General features: G+C 37.4%; 1 protein-coding gene and 1 pseudogene across 1 annotated transcript; one reads left to right on the forward strand and one right to left on the reverse strand.

Moving 5' to 3' along the window:
• LOC130222042 (zinc finger protein 729-like) overlaps positions 1-21810 on the reverse strand; it is a 632497-nt pseudogene that overhangs the window by 571695 nt on the left and 38992 nt on the right.
• LOC130222036 (NLR family CARD domain-containing protein 3-like) lies at positions 296-21573 on the forward strand. The gene is given in 12 exon segments (XM_056454654.1): positions 296-367; positions 1143-1252; positions 1548-1640; positions 2084-2179; positions 2924-3008; positions 7599-7794; positions 7895-8617; positions 8620-9685; positions 13721-13894; positions 17451-17624; positions 18261-18307; positions 18558-21573. Coding segments are annotated over 11 exon segments (3231 nt in total). The 5' UTR covers positions 296-367; positions 1143-1208; the 3' UTR covers positions 19091-21573.

The raw sequence follows: 21810 nt of genomic DNA on the forward strand, positions 1-21810 counted from the left end.
CATTTTAATCCATAATAACACAATGTCAAGATTATTAATATGAAAGAAAAATATTAAGAGTATTTATTAGACAATCTTACATTTACTCTGGAAAATAAACTACAGTCAACATATGTAGATAAGGTCTGTTAGAACGAATATACAGTTTAATTTTATGTTTAAATACAACTTTTCCCTTGGTTTTATTGTGAGATTTGTTTTTTTCGTTTCCCTCCATGCCAAACTCCAGTCCAGCAGGAGGCGGTAAAGCAACAGCAAATAAGTTTGACAACCGCCAAGATACTGTAGAAGAAGAAGTTGACAAACCGAAAGCGTCAAAGAGCTCACATCGTGTTCCTGCTGCACAAGAGCGTCTGTACTTCTGCAGGTAAGTTTAATACTTCTACATTACGCTTATTTGTGGAGATGATGAAGGGGTTTATATGTGTATAAGCGTGTTTATAAGCGTGATTTATAGGACTGTCTGCTCCTGAAGCTCAAAGTCTCAAACACCGATTAAACACGGTCCAAACACGGTCATTTTAACGATATAATGAGTTATTTTTATTCCTTGTGTTTGTGTTATTCCAATTGTGTTATTCAAAATTGTGTTATTCCAATGTGTTTGTACTTTTCTATATCAGGTTGACTCGATAATTTCACATCATTCAGCCCAAAATAAACTTTAAACAGAGACGCGAAATCGAAAGTGAAAGCAGAGCTTTAGTATACAGGAAGAATGGGGATTTTGCTTAAACTGCATTTAACTGGTAACGTTTTAGTACTAACTAACTACTAACTAAGTTAATAAATAATTTAAATAATAAGTTAATAGTTGTCTAAAGCAGAAGTTATTGTGACAGTCATACATATCAAATGATCAAACCTGAAATATCTGAGGTGTCAGATCAGGGGTTAAACCAACTGCATTAATGTTAATCAGGTATATATATATATATATATATATATATATATATATATATATATATATATATATATATATATATATATATATATATATATATATCTGCTGTGAAATGGCTGAAAGTCAGTGTGTGTTCTCCCTCATCATGTGCTCTGTTTCAGTAAGGTCTTGTTTGTGAAGTCAGCATTGATTGCTATAAAGTGTGATGTTCTTAATCTCAGTATATTGTCATCTCCAGGTGATGGTCAGCGGCTGATTGTGCTCAAAGCTCTGCTAATGTCTGCACTGGTGTTTTAGCTGCAGTATGGCAGAGGAGCGAGTAAAGGACTCTCTCTCAGAGAAACACAGGTATTGACTCTGTTTTTACACCGTTATTTCAACACTTTCTCTGAAGAACAAAGACCAACAACAATGCACTTATTTGTGTTGCTATTGCCTGATCAAATGATGGACAAAGCTTCAGTTTACAGCTTCAGGAAATGTGTTTAGATCAGTCTAGATAACAGACAGCTTGATCTGGTGTATTTACCAGAGCTCAATATGTGTCATGTTTACTCATGATTCCTACACAAACTAATAAAACTCTTAAAGGAGACTGAAGTTTGTCCTGCAGTTTATTCCTCTGGTGTGTTTGTGTCTTCAGTGTGAGATCAGGATCATGTGTGTCTCTGAAGAGTGACTGGTCTAAAGGGAATCCATCAAACTTCAGAGAGAATACACCATCATCTGCCAACAGGTATTTTGTGTTTTACATTATAAAACTGCTCACACATGGACTGTTTCAGTATTCACCAGTATTCATTCATTTGAGATGTATATCATTAACCTATTATTATTATCTGTTAGACACTTTTAAAGTTTTTAATGATTAATTTTCAATATTGGGTGGGTTAGCCTAATAAAAGTGATTTTACACCAACTTCAGTTGGTACAGGAAAAGGCAATACAAGTGAAGATTAAAGGTATAGCACAAGCTAATTGAGCTCATTGGGAATTATGAATAATTAATCTTTCATAATTCTCTATGAGCTAATTGTGCTACAAATAGACAATCAGGAGCACAGGGGCTGATGGGAAATGAAGTCCAGGAAGATAAAATCCTGTTCACCTTTAGTGTTCATAAGAGAGGCTGCAGCAGGTTGTGACAATCTGTTTTCTCTGGTGTGTTTGTGTCCTCAGTGTGAGATCAGGATCATGTGCGTCTCTGAAGAGTGACCGGTCTAAAGATGGTTATCTACCAAACTTCAGAGAGAAAACACCATCGTCTGTCAACAGGTATTTTGTGTTTTACATTATTCTTCACACATGGACTGTTTTGAACATATTATGTGAACCAACAGTTTAGTAAAGAGAGCCATCCCTGAATGAATCAGTTGTTTGAGCTAATTAAATGACTCGATGAATTTGGTGGCTCATTAAGACATTTACAGACACCTAGAGGCAGACTTAGTTTCTTATTCAAAGAGTATTTTCAGTAAATCATAACTTTATATATCCGTGTCAATTAAAAAAAAATGTAAATAAATGTGTGTGTGTGTGTGTGTGTGTGTGTAGTTATATTTATTTACATTTTTTTTAAATGACACGGTATAGCACAAGCTAATTGAGCTCATTGGGAAATATGAATAATTAATCATTCATAATTCTCTATGAGCTAATTGTGCTACAAATATATATATATACACATCATTGTTTTCTCACTTGTGGAAAATAAAATATGTTTATATACAAAACTATTTAGTAAATGTATCTAAATACAGATAAAGTTTTGAAAAGTAATCAAAGCTATTGTAGCTTAAAAGTTTTGTGTAGTAATAAATCAACACAATTTAATTAACAAATATTTAATTAACTTAAATATTTCTATCTACAGCTACATTTTGAAGTCTTTCAGATGCGAAACACAATAACGACACAGCAACGGCACTACAGAACATTCATTATTTTCAGTGTATGTATGATATATCGGTATTTGTTTGCCTCTAAATGTGTTATTACAGTAGTTTTATCTGTTAACAGTGTTGGATATGAGTTACCAGATTCAGGAGACAAGACTCACAGGAACCACAAGAGTTTTTTAGGAAACCTCCTGAGGATCTTTCAGGTGGGAAAAACACATTTTGATTCATAAAAGATGGCCCCCACCCAACTAAAACATCTCCAACATAGTGTCAATCGTTTGTGCTGCAAAAAAAAGTTTGTGTTGCTTTGGTTTGTCAGACATTAAAATAATTTTCTTGGTCATTCTGAGGTCTCTCAGCCCCCACAACTGCTCCAGATTCATCCCAAATAGTATCGTTTTTATGTACTACGTTTGTGTTGGTAAAACTTTTGTTTGTGCTGCTTCTGTTATTAAAATATTTGACATTCAATTAAAGTAAATGAGATCACCAGCGTCACCTCATGCTCATATATATATATATATATATATATATATATATATATATATATATATATATATATATATATATATATATATATATATATAAATATAGTGGTATTTAAATAATACTAATTTTTTTATTTGTTTTATTTCAGCTAGAATAAAAGCAGTTATTAATTTTTTTAACAATATTCAATATTATTAGCCCCTTTAAGCTCTATTTGTCTTCGATAGTCTACAGAACAAACCATCATTACACAATAACTTGCCTAATTACCCTAACTTGCCTAGTTAACCTAATTAACCTAGTTAAGCCTTTAAATGTCACTTTAAACTGTATAGAAGTGTCTTGAAAAATATCTAGTCAAATATTATTTACTGTCATCATGGCAAAGATAAAATAAATCAGTTATTAGAAATGAGTTATTAAAGCTATTATGATTAGAAATGTGTTGAAAAATCTTCTGCCTGTTAAACAGAAATTGGGGAAAAACTAAACAGGGGGGCTAATAATTCTTGACATAAATATAATTATATTTAAAGTAATATTTTATTTATAATAATATATATATATATATATATATATATATATATATATATATATATATATATATATATATATATATATATATATATATATATATATATTATTATTATTATTATTATTATTATTATTTATTTATTTATTTATTTATTTATTTATTTATTTATTTTATTTATTTATTTATTTTTAATGAAAGTAGACTACATATTTCAGCCAGTTTTACTCAGAATAGCTGATTCTAGTCTGGCAATAGCCTGTTTGTTTTTTCCAAATATGTATTTTTCCATAAATCCTATATAGTTAAACAACATTTTAAATCATGTAGTTAAAAATAAACCGCTAACTTATCCAGCACGTTTTTACGCAGCGGATGCCCTTCCAGCTGCAACCCATCTCTGGAGAACATCCACACGCACTCATTCACACACATACACTACGGACAATTTTAGCTTACCCAATTCCCCTATAGCACATGTCTTTGGACTCTGGGGGAAACCGGAGCACCCGGAGGAAACCCACACGAATGCAGGGAGAACATGCAAACTCCACACAGAAACGCCAACTGACCCAGCCGAGGCTCGAACCAGCGACATTCTTGCTATGAGGTGACAGCACTACCTACTGCGCCACTGCGTCGCCTAACACCAATTTCTTTCTTGGATAAAAAATACGTTTTTGAAATACTAGGTTTGTCATAAGTTTGCAACACTGTCACAATAAAAAGTGTTTCTCTGGCATTAATTCAGCATATTAAAATATGTTCTGAATGATTCTGAATCCCTGAAGTAATAAATTAAAGCTGCAAGCAGCATTGAGGGGCCCAAGCCCTTGTGGCACCGCCCCCTCTGTGCCTCAGGAACACAGAGCACCACAGGCTAGAGCTGAAGATCTGTGTCTAAACTAAATGAGACCTGACAAGTTTGGTTGTGTTTGGGCTTAATATCTGTCAATTTTACACAAGCTCAGGCTCATGTTGGCACTGTAAATGAGTGGTCATGTGATGCATTTTCATTAGTCCAAGAAAGATGTAAAAATGCATGTTGTGGCTTTACATGAGGCCTGTTCACATCGTATCTAAAATCACAGGGATGAAACAAGGTGCATTGCTTTCTGCACCAATTTTAATGTGCCTTTGGGCTAATGCTCTCATGGAGTCTATCATTACCACCGACAAACCCTGTATCTTGGATACAAGTTTATTTATGGAGAAAATAAGATCTAGATTTGTGCGAATGTGAAAACCTTCTTTTATGTTATGCTAATAAGCGGTGAAAGGTCTGATGAACGAGTCTGTTGTAATTGCAGCATTCGCACAGTGACACACCCTTCACCATGGCCGTAACTACACATGCAACGACACGTAGTGCAAGCTTTGTGATTGGTCATCTTGGTAGCATTGACAAGTGTGTGGCCTAGAGCAGCAAGCCTGTTAGAGCGAGTGTTTACAAGTGTCGAGTCCCATGAAGGAGCTAAGATATTGAGACTTTTGTTTTGTATTTACTTTATGATTAAAGCTGTTGTATGTCTGCCAGTTCTCACCTCTAATTGAGCGAATTTGGACTACTTGGACAACAAGGTAGCATTACAGGTATTTTTGGGGGGAAACTTGACACAGAGGACCATAGAAACCCCACTGCCTGCTAGTATTTTGGAAGTGCTATTGCAGAGCAACACAAACAGAATGCAGACGTATACATGCACAGCTACATACAAGGAACTCGACACAGAAGTTTAATTCAGCCTTTAATCCACACAGTGGCAAACGTTGAACTATTTTGAAAGTCGAGTGCGCCACGCCTGTGTAAGAACAGCTGATGGTGGCCATTGCAACAACATGCCAGATAGCATATATGTAAATAGTCCCATAAAGAGTTAACCAGAGAAATGCAATACAAACTGTTTGGAGGGATTATAAGTTACAAAACACAATCAAATAATTATTTAGTAAACAATGAGGCGACCATTTTAATCACACTTAAAGGTTGTGATCTGGGGGAAGAAGAAACTAGTCCATATGAACTGTGTACTGACAAAGCCCATGTCAAGGGCTGACAAATTCACACACACTAACTCTTTTCCTGCCAGCATTTCTTTTTATGTATTTGCCAGCCACTGCCATGATTTTTCACCTACATTTGACAGCCCTCAGAATATTTTTGGATTAGAATATATGACCATATTATATATCAAATTAAAGAACCTCTGCTTTCAAACATAAAAGCATTTTATTCTGTCTTGTCTTGTCCACTTTTTCTGGGGCTGGGTCGCGGGGGCAGCAGTCCTAGAAGAGAGTCCCTCTCCCCAGACAGAGAGGGGGTCTCTGTCTGGGGATGTCCAGGGGATCCCAAAACGTTCCCAGGCCAGCTGAGAGATATAGTCCCTCCAGCATGTCCTAGGTCTTCCCCAGGGCCTCTTTCCAGTGGGACATGTCGGGAACACCTCCCTAGGTAGGCTTCCAGGAGGCATCCGAAACAGGTGCCCAAGCCACCTCAGCTGACGTCTCTCGATTTGGAGGAGAAGCGGCTCCGAGCTCCTCCCAGGTGACAAAGCTCCTCACCCTATCTATAAGGGTGCGCCCTGCCACCCTACAAAGGAAACCAGCCACTTGTATTCATGATCTTGTCCTTTCGGTTATGGCCCAAAGCTCATAATCATAGGTGAGAGTGGGAACGTAGATTGACCGGTAAATCCAGAGCTTTGCCTTTCGGCTCAGCTCCTCCTTTACCACAACGGACCGATACATCGACCGCATTACTGCTGTCGCTGCACCAATTCACCCCTCAATCTTTGTCCATCCATCAATGTTTGAAGGCAAGCATGGGATAAAGTTTTCCCAATTCCGTCTTATATATATGACAATATTTCGTGTCAACATCAAAATGAAATCGCCAAAGATTTAAACTCAAGATGGATCATATAACAACAGGATATACAACAGTTGTTGAGAATTTATATTTTTAAACTCAGTGCACCTTCAGATTTAAACCTTAGCTGGATGTTTTCATTCACTTAGAGCTCTGTTACAAGCTGCATAGAAGGTCATTTAAAAAAAAAAAAAACATAATGAAGGGGCTTTTTAAATCAAAATAATATTTCACAGCCTGTTACTTATACAACCCCAAATCAGAAAAAGTTGCTAAATCATTTGCAGTCAGTATATCTTGAGGGTAATTTGCTCAGGCTGCAGGCAGGAGAAACTGTGGCATGAGGACTGGGCTGCCTGCAAGTGCTTTGAAATGGGCTAGTGCCAAAGCATCATCTGCTGCTTGTTGAGAAGAGCGGGAATGGTCACACATCAGAGTCTGAAAAACCTCCAGTTATACCAAAAAAGGAGCAAGATGTCACTAGTCACTTTTTTGAGAATTTGTTGCTGTGAAGGACTGAAAAGTCGCTAAATATAACAAGAAGTCACAAAGTTGACAACTTTATATGTATTCATTTATGTGTATGATGACTAGTCTAGTTTCAAGCTAATCTTAGATGTCTATTAGAGTTTCACTGACAGTCCAAATTTAGCCTTGTTTCAGCCAAGTTATCTTTGTTTAGATGTTTATCAGACTATGGCTCCCACAGCTAAAACCACTGTCCAGATATTGCATTTCAGACATTTGTCAAATTGAATATTCATCAGCTAATCAGAATCAAGCATTCAGACTCTTAGTATAAAGCATTATAATGTATTTTTAATTATTGGGTAGTCTGTGGATGAACTGTGTGTGAATGAAATTTTTGATTAAATATGGTTCTTCTCTTTTTTTCAATCATAGAAGCTTGAGAGCAAAATGATCAGATTTCTAAAGAATGAACTGGAAAAGTTTATGAAAATCTTACTAGAAGAAAACAGACAAGAGTTTGTAAAGGACTTTAATGAGAACAGAAGCAGAATCACAGAAGCAGCTCTTGATCTCACACTCTTTTTCCTGAGAGAGATGAAGCAAGATGAAGTTGCTGATACTCTCGAGGGTAAGAGACTCATTGCCATCTGTCTGACTGTATACAAATATACAAATATAGCTGGAAAAGTCAAGACTAAAACTATCTGTTTCTTTGCTCCTGTGTTTAGATGAGCTGTTCTTCATTAATCAACTTAAATGTAGCCTGAAGAAGAAATATCAAAGTGTGTTTGAAGGAATTGCTCAGCAAGGAGACTCCACACTTCTGAATAACATCTACACAGATCTCTATATCACTCAGGGTGCGAGTGAACAGGTCAACACTGAACATGAGATAAGACAGATTGCTTCCAGACGTCATCAGTCACTAGAGATACAGGTTGAATGCAAACATTTGTTTGAAGCACTTGAACAAGACAAGCAGATCAGAACTGTCCTAACAAAAGGAGTTGCTGGCATCGGGAAATCAATCTCTGTGCAAAAGTTTGTTCTGGATTGGGCTGAAGGAAAAGAAAATCAAGACATTAGCTTCATATTTCCTCTTCCATTCAGAGAGATGAACTTAAAGGAAAAAGAAAAACAAAGTTTAAAAGACCTCATAACTCAGTTTTTCCCAGAGACTAAAGGACTGAACCTTACAAGAAGCACACAATTCAAAGTCCTGTTCATCCTTGATGGATTGGATGAATGTCGTCTTCCTCTGAACTTTGCTGGTAATGAGACGTGTTGTGATGTATCTTCAGCAGTCTCTCTAGATGTTCTCCTGACAAACTTCATCAAGGGAAATCTGCTTCCTTCTGCTCTCATCTGGATCACCAGCAGACCAGCAGCTGCCAGTAAGATTCCTGCTGACTGTATCGACCGGCTGACAGAGATACGAGGATTCAATGATGCCCAAAGGAGGAGTACTTCAGAAAGAGACTCACAGATCAGAATCAGGCCAGAGAAATCATTGAGCACATTAAACAGTCAAAGAGTCTCTTTATTATGTGCAACATCCCAGTCTTCTGCTGGATTTCAGCCACTGTTCTCCAGAATGTTTTGAAGGAGAAAAGAAAAATTGAACTGAAACACAGAACCTATGTTGAAACACTGCAGGAATCTCCCAAGACTCTGACACAGATGTACACACACTTTCTCTGCTTTCAGATCCAGCAGAGCAGACGAAAGTATGATGGAGAAAACACACCAGATGTCTCCTGGGATCAAAACTTCATCCTTTCACTGGGGAAACTGGCCTTCCAGCAGCTGGAAAGAAACAATATGGTCTTCTATGAAAGCGATCTGAAAGACTGTGGCATTGACATCTATAAGGCATCGGTGTACTCAGGCATGTGTACCCAGATCTTTAAGGAGGAGACGGGGATCATTCTTGGTACCATGTACTGCTTTCTTCACTTGAGCATTCAGGAGTTCATTGCAGCACTTTATGAGCATCTTTTTCTTGACATCAACAAGACGTGTCAATCAATTTTTAGTCACAAAAGCAAAAATAAATGTATGATTGATTTGCTGAAGACTGCAGTAGACAAGGCTCTAAAAAGTGAGAATGGACATCTGGACCTTTACCTTCGCTTCCTTCTCGGTCTGTCATTTCAGTCCAATCGACAACTATTACGAGGATTGTTGACACAGCAGGATGACAGAGAACAGAGCAAAGAGGAAATAATTGCATACATCAAGCAGAAAATTGAAGGAAATCTGTCTCCAGAGAGATCCATCAATCTGTTCTACTGTCTGAATGAACTGAATGACCAAACTCTGCTGAAAGAGATTCAGTCTCACCTCAGTAGAGGAAGTCTGTCATCTGCTGACCTTTCACCTGCCCAGTGGTCTGCTCTGGTCTTTGTGTTGTTGACCTCAGAGGAGGAGCTGGAGGAGTTTGAGCTTCAGAAATTCCAGAGATCAGACGAGTGTCTCATCAGACTATCAGCAGTCATCAAAATCTCCAAAAGAGCTCAGTAAGTCAAAGTCCTTCTTGTTTTCATTTAAGAAATAGACAGTTGCTGAAATTGAATAATACTACACATCATGGTAATGAACCTTCACAATATTGAAACAGTGAATAATTGTTTATTATTTAATATTTTAGAGGGTTTTTTATATAATATTCAGATTTATATATTGGCAGTTGTTGTTTAGGGGATAGTTTACTCAAATGTAAATTTACTAATTATTACCACCTTCAAGTGATTATAACCCTTTCTAAAAGTTTCTTCTGTTGAACATAAAAGAAGATATTTTGAAGAAAGCTGAAAACCTCTACAACTGACTTGCATAGCATTTGTTTTTCCTAGTAAAAAATTGGCTGGGTCATGCCCTCACCCTTGGGTGACAGATGTGGCTGGGTTGTGCCCTCACCCTTGAGATGCTGGTCGACTGATAAGGGTTTTCTGGGCTTCTTTGAGGTGGCACTAGCTGAGGCGGATGTTGGTCTTGAAGGTGCCAGATGACCACCTCTGAAGGGTCTGTATTTGTTGTTGCGAGAGACCTTTCTGGCGTAGTAGTAGGAGTCAGAATGGAAGCTTGGAACCAGAAACGAGTTACTGGGCGGTTGGACTCGTCTACAAATAAGGGGGAAAAGGGGTTGGAATTTTGTGACTTTATAAGGTTTAGAGATGCTAGTAGTGTGAAACAACCTTTCCAGAGGGTGGGCTTTTTGAATGCCTTTAATAAGGATGCTGGTTAGGGGTTGGATAAGGAGTGAGATGGGGATCAGTGTATTAATTCGTGGAATAATGGAATTCCACTTTAATTGTTCTTAATAGTGTTAGCTTGAATATTCTTGTTGCAGTAGAGGTGTGTAATAAATGATGTAATGGTTAGGGGGGGTTGGGAAATTGTGTGACTGGAGTGTTCTAGGGGCGATGACTTGTAAAATAAGGTAGATGGAGGTTCTGTGTAGGTTTTGCATGAAATAATATATGGAAATATAATCTCTGAAAAGGGAAGGATAGGTGTTGGGTGGAGTTCCGCTTGTGGAACCAACTTCCAAAATCTCTGAAACAGAAAATGAGAAAGAGAATAAGCAATTTTATTTTTACATAGAATATAAATAGAGTAATGATTCTATTTATTTTGTCTTTGGGGAAGGAAGCTTGAAAGTTATTAGAATCTAGATTTATACCAAGAATTTTCAGTTTGAATGGTATTGTTAATACTTGAAATTTCGGAGTTGTGAGGGGAAGAGAAATCGATTATGAGGTGTTTTTTTTTTTTTTAACCAGAAATTTTCCTAGTGGGGCGATGCAGTGGAGCAGTAGGTAGTGCTGTTGCCTTACAGCAAGAAGGTCGCTGGTTCGAGCCTCGGCTTGGTCAGTTGGCATTTCTGCGTGGAGTTTGCTTGTTCTCCATGTGTTCGCGTGGGTTTCCTTTTGGTGCTCCGGTTTCCCCCACAAGTCCAAAGATATGTGGTACAGGTGAATTGGGAAGGCTAAATTGTCCGTAGTGTATGAGTGTGCATGGATGTTTCCCAGAGATTGGTTGCGGCTGGAAGGGCATCTGCAGCGTAAAACATGTGCTGGATAAGTTGGTGGTTCATTCCACTGTGGTGACCCCATAATAATAATGGGACTAAGCCGAAAAGAAAATGAAATGAATTTTCCTAGTGGCTACGCTTATAGGACTAATGCAGTAGGAAGAGAAGGCATCGATCATGAATTAGTTATCAGTCTCTTTTTTTTTTTTTTTTTTTTTTATTAGTTGATCTACGATTTCGGGTTTGTCATTAGCGGATTATAGGTTAAGTCAGATTATTTTATTTGAAAGAAGTGTTGAAACTCTAGGGTGAAATCTGTTGGATAGACCTGAAATGAGATATTCAGAAAAGTTGGGTGAAGATATAATTCAATGGAATGTTGAAAGACGTTCACAGGAGTCGATAAGTAATTTTTGATTTCTTTTTTTAGACTTGTATACTGGGCAGACAACATGGGCATGTGCGCCGCCACAGTATTAGCAGATATGTAAAAATCTGCATAGGTGTTGAAAGCACCTGATAATGTTACAGTTTTGATCGCTGTAATGGAAGGAGGAAATAGGAAACAAAGCAACGATAGCAGTGGTTGATGGACGGTGAATGTAGCTGGTGGGTTTGGGTGTAGAAGAGTCTGCAACTGGGGGAGAAATAATAAAGTGACAAGAAGTAGTGGGGTGGAGACTATAACGGCAGACCACGCAGGAGAGATTGCGGCAACCTAGAAATACTTTGTTGTAGGGATCGGTGTCCAAAGCCCACCAGTAAGGACACTGATCCCAATGAGTAATGCGGATGGCACAAAAGCTTGTGGTAAGTAAAAAATGGTTTCCCCATAGGAGAGCACGAGCTCAGAAATGATGGCCATATAGTCGTTCAGCTCTTGCCTCCTCTGGGGGAAAACTGAACAGATAGTGTTGGTGTATCTAGAAAAGGCCATAATGAGTTCAGCCAGCAAAGCATGCGGGGTTGGGTGGTAGCTGATGATTGTAATGTAATGGTAAATTTGCCGCTATCAACCTAATGTGCTCAGCCGTAGGAGGAGTAATGGGTGGTAAGAGTGACATGAGATCAATGTCTGCACCTGTTAAGATGAAACTTCTTGCAGAACTTGAGACTGGGGGTGGTTCTAAAGCTAGAGCATGGCATAGGGAGGGGAGTGATGGTGAACAAGGTAAAAGGGGGCATGAGCGGGAAATATGTGTGAGAAGGATGGTATGCTGGGGTAGGAAGCATGTGCTTGGTTAACAGAAGAAGAGGGAAAGAAGGAGGGGAAGCTAGATGGTGGGAAATTGGCAGGGAGAGGTTGGCCATTGGGGTTAGAAGTAAAGTCATTCATAGAGGTTTGGTATTGGAGAGGGTTGTGAGCAGCAGAGGGGGCTGGAGGAGAAGGGCTGGGGGTTGAATTTGATGGAGGGGCTGGTAGCCAGTGGAGGGGTGCTTGGCTATTGTCCGAAAGAGTGTCCATTTCTTGATTATTGTCTATTGTGGGGGTGGTATTCCTGGTCTCTTGGAGGGGACATCTGGATAAAGTTCTACTTGGGGTAGGTTTTTTTTTTGGCTGTTCTCGGACGGTCCAGAATGTGTATTTTCAGGTGGAGATACTGTGGCTGGTGGATAGGGTGCTTGACGTGAGCTGGTTGTCCTGGAGGTATCCTTTGGAGGCGGTGTTTGTGATGTAATTGAGGAGTACAGTTTGAGGAGTGCTGATTTATTGCATCGGCTTGGGACTTGAATTCCAGCGTCTGTGGAATTTGACTGAGTTTTGTGTAGTGATTTTTGTAGAGATTCTGGGTGATGATCTGGCAGAGGCGTAAGATGAAGCAGGTGAAGGTAAGAGGTGGTTTGATGGTTCGGGTGGGAGTGATCTTTGACGTTGGTGGAGGAGCTGGTGGGCCGGCAGCCTCTTAATGGAACTTCAGGCTCTGTTAATCTTCCTTGTGGGGCTGTGTGGAGTTGATCTACGGCTGTAGATTTGGAGAGAGTGGGGCTCTCGCTCAGGTAGTTGGTGGCTTGTTTGTTTGTGTTAGATGAGGAAACCATTGGAGAGTTGAGTTGTAGCAAGTGTGGTTGTCGACGAGGAGTTATTGAAGCTGAAGTAAAAGTGGTAGCAATTGTAGCTAGATGTTGCTGAAGCTTGTCTGTCTTCAAAAACGAAGATAAGGAAGGTTGGTTGAATAGGCTTATTTATTGGAGGATAGAATTCATCTGATTGGTCTAGTAACGATATCTGATTTGATCAATCATATCACGTGCTCCTCTCAAAATTATAAAACTTTAATAAATAAAACTTTATTTAATGGAGAGTTTAGCTGATTCTGTCAACATGGTGGGGTTGGAAAATTGGACTATAATTGGACTCTAGTGCTTCCATGTGCTTTTACTGCCATTGGAAAAATTCAGACAAGTCAAAGGAATCTTTTCTTTTTGGAGAAATCTCTTCTCATAGGGACTTCAATAATTAAATGTACACTCAAAAAAAAAAACAATGTTCTCAATGTCCTTTTTGTTCTCTACACAGGCTACAGTGCTGTAATCTCACTGTGCGGTCTTGTGAGATTTTGTCTTCAGATCTACAATCCTCAAACTGTGTCCTGAGAGAGCTGGACCTGAGTAACAATGACCTGCAGGATTCAGGAGTGAAGAAGCTCTCTGATGGACTGAAGAGTCAACACTGTAAACTGGAGACTCTGAGGTCTGAGATCAAGCACCTGATTGATTGATGCATTTGTTTATATATATATATATATATATATATATATATATATATATATATATATATATATATATATATTATAATTTTAGTTTATTTTTTGTGTTCTTCTTTCTCAGATTGGTCATGAGTAATCTCACTGCTCAGTGTTGTGAGAGTTTGTCTTCAGCCCTACAATCCTCGAACTGTGTCCTGAGAGAGCTGGACCTGAGTAACAATGACCTGCAGGATTCAGGAGTGAAGCTTCTCTCTGAAGGACTTAAGAAACCAGAGTGTAAACTGGGGACACTGAGGTCTGAGCTCAAGCTTTGATTGATTGATTGATTGATGAATAAATTAACAGAATTATGTTGTTTGCTTGTTTGTTTTAGTGATGACTGATTCACAAACTAATCATTCTTTTTGACTGGATCTTCTAAGTGAACCAGTGAACTAGTTTGGAAAAATTCATTCAATTCACTTTTGTGGAACTTTTCACAATAATTATTGTTTTAAAGCAGCTTTACAAAAGCTCCACATTATTGCATTACAATCAAATTAGGAAAATGTAAGACAACTGATTTATTAGGCAGGTTTTTATAGATATGTATTTTCAAACTACAGATTGTTTTGTTCTGAATTTTTCGACGGAAGATATCCTGTTTGTAAAAAATATGGTTTCAAGTTTTTTAGATGAAGAAGAAATTCAGGAAATCAAGTTCAGTATTAAAAAGAAAGTAGTTCAGAGATCATCCACAGGGTAGAGTAGATGATCTCTGAAAAGTCATATGAAGCATTACCTAGGCAATGACTAATGCATTATCAGCTGCACAGTGGAAAATGAAACCATATCTATGCTGACTGGTTTAGCACAGAGAACTGTTCAATCGCCTATAGTGGAAAAGCAGCTTTATAGTCGCTATAAAATTATAGTCAGTAATGTAAATTTCCCAAGAGGAAATGGATTCCCCGTTCTTTGTATGATGTAGTCCAACTATGTTGCTTTAAGCTGTTGAGATGCTTAGACGTGTGTTTCCCATGGTGGACATCCTAACCTAACATATAAAGGCATCAGCATCACTTACCAATTATAATCAATTACCAAATTATAATCCAGCAGAGGAATGGTGAACTCCTGAGCCGCACGCTCACTCCAAAATATTTTGTTCAACTTCTTGGAGATCATCTACTCTTCACTGTGGATGATATCTGACCTATTGTCTATCTGAATGTCCCAAGTTTCTTCTTCATCTTGAAAACCTGAGACTGTATTTTTTACGAACAGGATATCTGCTGTCTAGAAATTCGGATTTTAAAAAAATGTGTCATTTGAAAATACGAATCACAAAATCAGTTTTCTTTAATTTCTAAATGATTAATACTATTAGATGGGATTTAATATTCATTTTTATTAAATAACTATTATATAACAAAATATAATTTAATATCAGTAGAATAATTTTGTCATATTATTACCCTCATTGTTTTTTATTACATCAGAAACTAAAAAATCATACTGTAATCTATGTTCTTCCTTCTCAGATTGGTCATGTGTAATCTCACTGTCCGGTCTTGTGAGAGTTTATCTTCAGTTCTACAATCCTCAAACTGTGTCCTGAGAGAACTGGACCTGAGTAACAATGACCTGCAGGATTCAGGAGTGAAACTTCTCTCTGATGGACTGAAGAGTCCAAACTGTCAACTGGAGACACTGAGGTAAAAGGTTTTCAACACAACAGTGACTACAAAAAGATAGTTAAATATTGGGCTAACAAATGTGGAAGCTCCATTCGTTGTATTGGCAGAAGAAGAAACAAAACATTTGCAAGGATGTGATTGTATTCATATCTATACAGATGTATGTGTATATCCCAATGTACTTAAAAGCATTACTGAGTAAACTGCAAAGTGTTCATTTTCAAATGAAAGCTTTTCTTTTTAAATATATGACTAACAGTTAAAAGTCTCGTGCCACTCTTCTTATATAAACTACTACAATAATATGAAAACAAACACTAATCCTGCGTTCACACCAGATGCGGAAGAAGCGCGAGTGATTATTTACATGTTAAGTCAATGCAAAGACACATAGACATCCTGCGGCACGAATGGCGCAAATGGCGCAGCACGAATTGAGCATTTTGCGCATTTGATTTTCGAATTGATCAAGTTTGAAAGTCTGAACTTCAGCAGACATTCGCACCGTGTTAACCAATCAGGAGCTTGCTCTTGTGGGGGCGTGATTATGACATAGCACCTGTTGTTGGTGTCCCGGGGGAAAATCCTCCTGCCGACACCGACAATAGTTCATCAAACTAGGCTGGGCTCAGTCAGAAGCACCACTGAAAGCCTGCGTCATCCAGGTACAGTTTCTGGAGGAGTTGATAAACTCACAGAGCTGGTGCACCTCTGAAAGGATCTAGTTGACTCAGACATGGCTCCAAACGAATCAACGCTGTTCTTTAGCCCTCCTAAAGCACATAAACAGTTATTTTCTCAAGAAAATCCATGTAAGACATATAGGAACGAAGCTAGATTCACCCGGCAGACAGAAGCCCTGCCCATCACGCGAATCCGTTCTGTGGATTTGACATGCGAATGAAGCAGATTTTGATGCGCAAATGAAGCAAGGAAACTCGAATGTTCACACATCTATTTATGCGCAAATAGTACAATTTATCCGCGTCTTCCACGTCTGGTGTGAACACAGCACAACGCACACTGTATTCAAGACCTTACTGAAATGGACCTGGTAGAATCATGTATTTAAGACACTAGGAGAATAGTGTTTGTCATTTACAACATAGTCCACAAGAGGTCATTTTCTGTTGCACTTTATACATTCAATTAAACTCTTGTTTAATTCTTTAGCCCTTTTACAATATAGATTGTGTCAAAGCAGCTCAGAAGTTCTAGTAAATTGAGTCAGTCTGTGTCAGTCCAGTTTTCAGAGTTGAAGTTCAGTTTAGTTCTCTGAGGTAAAATGTGGATTTGTTTATCTGGGATGACTGAGGTGTTTCAATGTTATGTTATTATTATCATCATAATAAGCACAGATGTGCATTGCCTAGGTTTCATATGGATTACAAAATGAGAGTAAATGTGTTTCCTATTTAAAGTGGTTCATTTAAAATGCTTTCAAAATTTCTCCAGAAATATTCTCGGTGTTAGTGAGACGAGAATCGCTGAGATTCTGGTTATTTTTTTGATTTGTTTCAGAAATGTGCTGTGAGATGGCATACACTCCCTGAATGTTTTCTTTATTGTACAAAAGCAAAAAGGTCAAAGTCAAAAATGTTATTGTTATTGTGAGTATTCTCAAATAAAAAGTACAGACTTTACAGCTTTATGCAATGTCTTATTACCAATGTCTTTGCTCTGTACAGTTCTACAGATGATGTTGAGTCCTTGTTGAGTGTGTGAGTGTGTTTGCTGATGTGGATGTGTGTGTGTTCATCACTGCTGTTGACATGAGCAGAAACAGCAGTCAGCATCTTTACAACACAAAGAGATGTGTGATTGTCCAACTGTGTGATGTGGACTATTGCTGTGTTTGTAGATTGTCTGGCTGTATGGTGACAGAGGAAGGCTGTGGTTTTCTGTCTTCAGCTCTGACTTCAAACCCCTCACACCTGAGAGAGCTGGATCTGAGCTACAATCATCCAGGAGATTCAGGAGTCAAGCTGCTCTCTGAACAACTGGAGGATCCAAACTACACACTGGACAAACTCAAGTATGTGGAGCATCACTGGCCTTGTGCTTTTACATTGAATGGCTACACACACAAAGTTATTTTTCTGAAATTCAGTTTTCTATGAGAGTTATTGGGTTAAAACATGCTTGTAGAGTATTTCAATCATTTTGTCTATGGAGAGTGTGTAATTCAGTATAAATGAATGGAAATGGAAACCTGAACCTGCAGAGAGCTAGTCAGCAACTTTTGCTGCAGCTTTCACATGGTCATGCACTAAAGCTAAGCTGCGCATTTAGCCCTGAAAAAGTCTGTAGTTTTATTCATAATGGGTTTAAAAAAGGTCTTTCAATTTAATCTTCAATAAACCACATGAGTGAAATTATTAATAACAGTATAAAACTATCTACAAACACTCTTAACAATTACATCAGCAAAAATCACACTTCAATAATTAAATACATTTTGAGCTCAGTCTATTTAAAATATCATACATCATATGTTTAATAACATTACTATAATATTAAAAATATTTTTAAACACAAAAAATATGCATGAATTAAATTTTAATCAATTTTTGTTGTGCTGTTTGTGCAATGAACTGTTAAGCAATCATTAAATTTATAGATGTTTATATATGTTTAAGTAATTTTAATGTGAATCTGTGTGCGTTTACAGTCTGGATCATGGAGGAGAGAACAGGATTACAGCAGGACCAGGGAAATGTACGTCCACAAACACATACCCACACATACACAGCTTTATTGAGTGTTGTTGCAATCATTAAATTTATAGATGTTTATATATGTTTAAGTAATTTTAATGTGAATCTGTGTGTGTTTACAGTCTGGATCATGGAGGAGAGAACAGGATTACAGCAGGACCAGGGAAATGTACGTCCACAAACACATACCCACACATACACAGCTTTATTGAGTGTTGTTGTGTTATAAATATGTCTCTTCTTGTGTTCAGATGCGTGTTTCCTCACACTGGATCCAAACACAGCACACACTCAACTTATTCTGTCTGAGGAGAACAGAGAAGTGAAGAGTGTGAGAGAGGATCAGCCGTATCCTGATCATCCAGACAGATTTGATTATTGTCCTCAGGTGTTGTGCAGAGAGAGTGTGTGTGGACGCTCTTACTGGGAGATTGACTGGAGTGGAGATGATCGTGGTGTGTATATATCAGTGTCATATAAGAGCATCAGCAGGAAGGGAGGAGGTGAAGAGTCTTGGTTTGGAAATAGTGATCAATCCTGGAGTTTGTTCTGGTCGTCTTCCAGTTTCTCCTTCATACACAATGATACAGAGACTCGTCTCCCAGTGGAGCCGCTCAGCAGTAGAATAGGAGTGTTTGTGGATCACAGTGCAGGAACTCTGATCTTCTACAACATCTATAGAGACACAATGAGCCTCATCCACTCAGTCCAGACCACATTCACTGAGCCGCTCTGGCCTGGGTTTTGGCTTTATTATCCTGGATCATCAGTGAAACTGTGCTGAAGACTGACGAGAGATTTACCCACAATTCTCTGCAAGAGCAGTCAGCAGCAGCAGTGTGTGTGAGTGAGAGAGAGCGAGTGTGTATGTGTGTGTGTGTGTGTGAAAGAGAGACATAGGCTCTATTTTGACGATCCATGCGCAGGGCGCAAACGCATTAAGGGCGTGTCTGAATCCACCCTTGCTATTTTGGTGACGGAAAAATCCGCTTTGCGCCATGGTCTAACAGGGTTTAGCTAATTCTCTTAATAGTTCTAGGTGTGTTTTGAGAATAAACCAATCAGAGCCTCATCTCCCATTCCCTTTAAGAGTCAGTTGTGTCGCACCATAGCACATTTGCTATTTACATGGCGGACTTTGTAAGTGGAAAAACTAAGCGCTTCACTAGCGAGAAAACAGTTAAACAGAGCATCTACAGTGCGAGAATGAGATATTAGCCTGCTCATTATTTACTTTCACTCTCGTGGATTGGGAAACTTCTTGTACGCAGAGACATCCATTAGCCTATACATAATTTCGTTTGTTAAGCGCAAAGATTTGTTTCAAAACTATTTCTAAATTCTGTTCTAATTTCCAGCAAACGAATAAATGAACAATAATAATGAAGTGTGGTCAAACAGTGAGTTATATCCAAATACACATGCTGTACCCCATATGGTCTAAAACCTGAAAGGTGGGCAAATCTAAGCTTGTTTTTAATAAAACAAATATAAATATGCAGATAATAAATAATACTGCTAATAATAATAGCATTATACAAAAGCAAATTGTTATGAATAAACAGAAAACGTTTAATCGTTTAACAGTTATTAAACTGAAAGCCCCCCAGAGAGATTGTGAGAGAGAGAGCAAGTGGAAAGTGGAAAACGAGGAAGAAATGTATCAATAAGTCATGACTGCAACAGTAAGTGGCAAAAAAAGCGAAACAAAAAAGACTTTTATTTTGCCGTGGCGTGACATCATCAGGCTGCGCCGCTCCTGCGCTGTGTTTCAACTGGAGAAAGGTTGATGCTTTAAAACGTTTACAGAGATCTGTCCCTGTATAACATCCCAGTAAAAAAAACTGTGAAAAATGTAGGAATTTTAATTTCCAAGGATTCAAAAATTAACATCAAAAAAAAAAATTAAAATAAAGTACACAAAGCTAATGCTATCCTGAATTGCGAGATATTTCAATTTTTGGACAAATTCTTTTATCCAAGGTTAAATATCTATCAAAACTGATTTATCCTGCTCAAGCGTTAACTCCCTCCTCAGAAATCATAAAAACAAGTAACCAAAAAATGAATCACTTTATTTGGAGACACAACTCATTATATTAAAAAATCTGATATTATCAAATCGTATGAAGAAGGAGGTCTGAATTGAGTTTGAAAGAAAGAATACTATGTTAAAACTTAAATGGCTTCAAAGGTTTTTGAGTAATACTGAGAGTTTCTGGTACACTGTTCCTCGTGCCTTGTTTAACAAACTGGGAGGCATCCGATTTCTTCTCAGATGTGACTTTAACTTGCCTAAATCTCCAGTGGAGCTTTCGGCATTCCACCAACAAGTCTTGTTGTTTTGGAAACTAGCGCGCGCACAATTTTACACCCCACAATACCTCTATCTAGAATAACAACTATATTATACATAGGAACATATCCATTTTTTATGGAGAATGGTTAAATAAAAATATTTGGTCAGTAACAGACATAATAGATGGAAGGGGCAATATTCTAGATTATAATATTTTCATTCTAAACCATGGATTTGCTTGTCATCCAAAGCAATTTTTCACTGTTATTAATGTTATATTCTCAGGTATAAAAATGTTAATGAAAAGTTCCCTATCCAATTCGAATATTACTCCAGTCCTTCCCTTATTATATATTGATGAGATTGAAATTGATAATAAACTTTGCACTAATTAACATTTAAGACAAATAATTATCCAATCTTGCTTCCCCTGTCAAGTGTTAAGAAATAAGTTATTTCATTCATTGGATAAAAATACTGTTAAATATTTTAGAACGACATATCTTAAATTTCCAATTCTCCCCAAGGCAAAAGAAGTACAGTTTAAAATATTAAATGATATATACCCTTCTAATAGGTTTTTACACTTGACATTTAATTTAGAAAATTCACCATGCCATTTATGTAAACAATAATTGAAGACACAACAGATTTTTTACTTGTAGCTCCATTCAATCATTTTGGAAGAAAGTACAAGACTGATTGATAATAAAGAATGTGGATGCTAAAGGTTTGACTTTTACATTACAAGATGTGTAATATGGAATTACTAGAGATTGCTCTGTTTTGCACGATTTGATAAATATGATCATTGTATTAGCCAAATATTTTATTCATAAATGCAGGTATTTCAAAACACCTCCATCATTGTATTTATAAAAGAACTTAGAATATTTTCGGATGCCCTGGCTAAAATGAAAACAAAAATTGCCTTAATGTTTCATTTATTTGTATCATATAACTTGCCATAGCCGACATCTGTTTTACATTGATTTCTTTTTTTATGTTTTTTTTTTCACTCTTAATTTTATTTTAGTTTGAATGTTTTTTGTAACTTATATTTTTTGTATTTTTGTATATAATTTCCTGTTGAGCCTTCCATGTGTGAAACTCAATTTGTAAAGTTGAATGCCATTTTGTTGTATTTGGATTTTGTATTTCCAATAAAATAAAAAATAAAAAAAGCTGAACAAAAAGAGACTTTT

Source organism: Danio aesculapii, chromosome 4, assembly GCF_903798145.1.
Source record: "Danio aesculapii chromosome 4, fDanAes4.1, whole genome shotgun sequence".
In the NCBI taxonomy this organism is placed as follows: domain Eukaryota; kingdom Metazoa; phylum Chordata; class Actinopteri; order Cypriniformes; family Danionidae; genus Danio; species Danio aesculapii.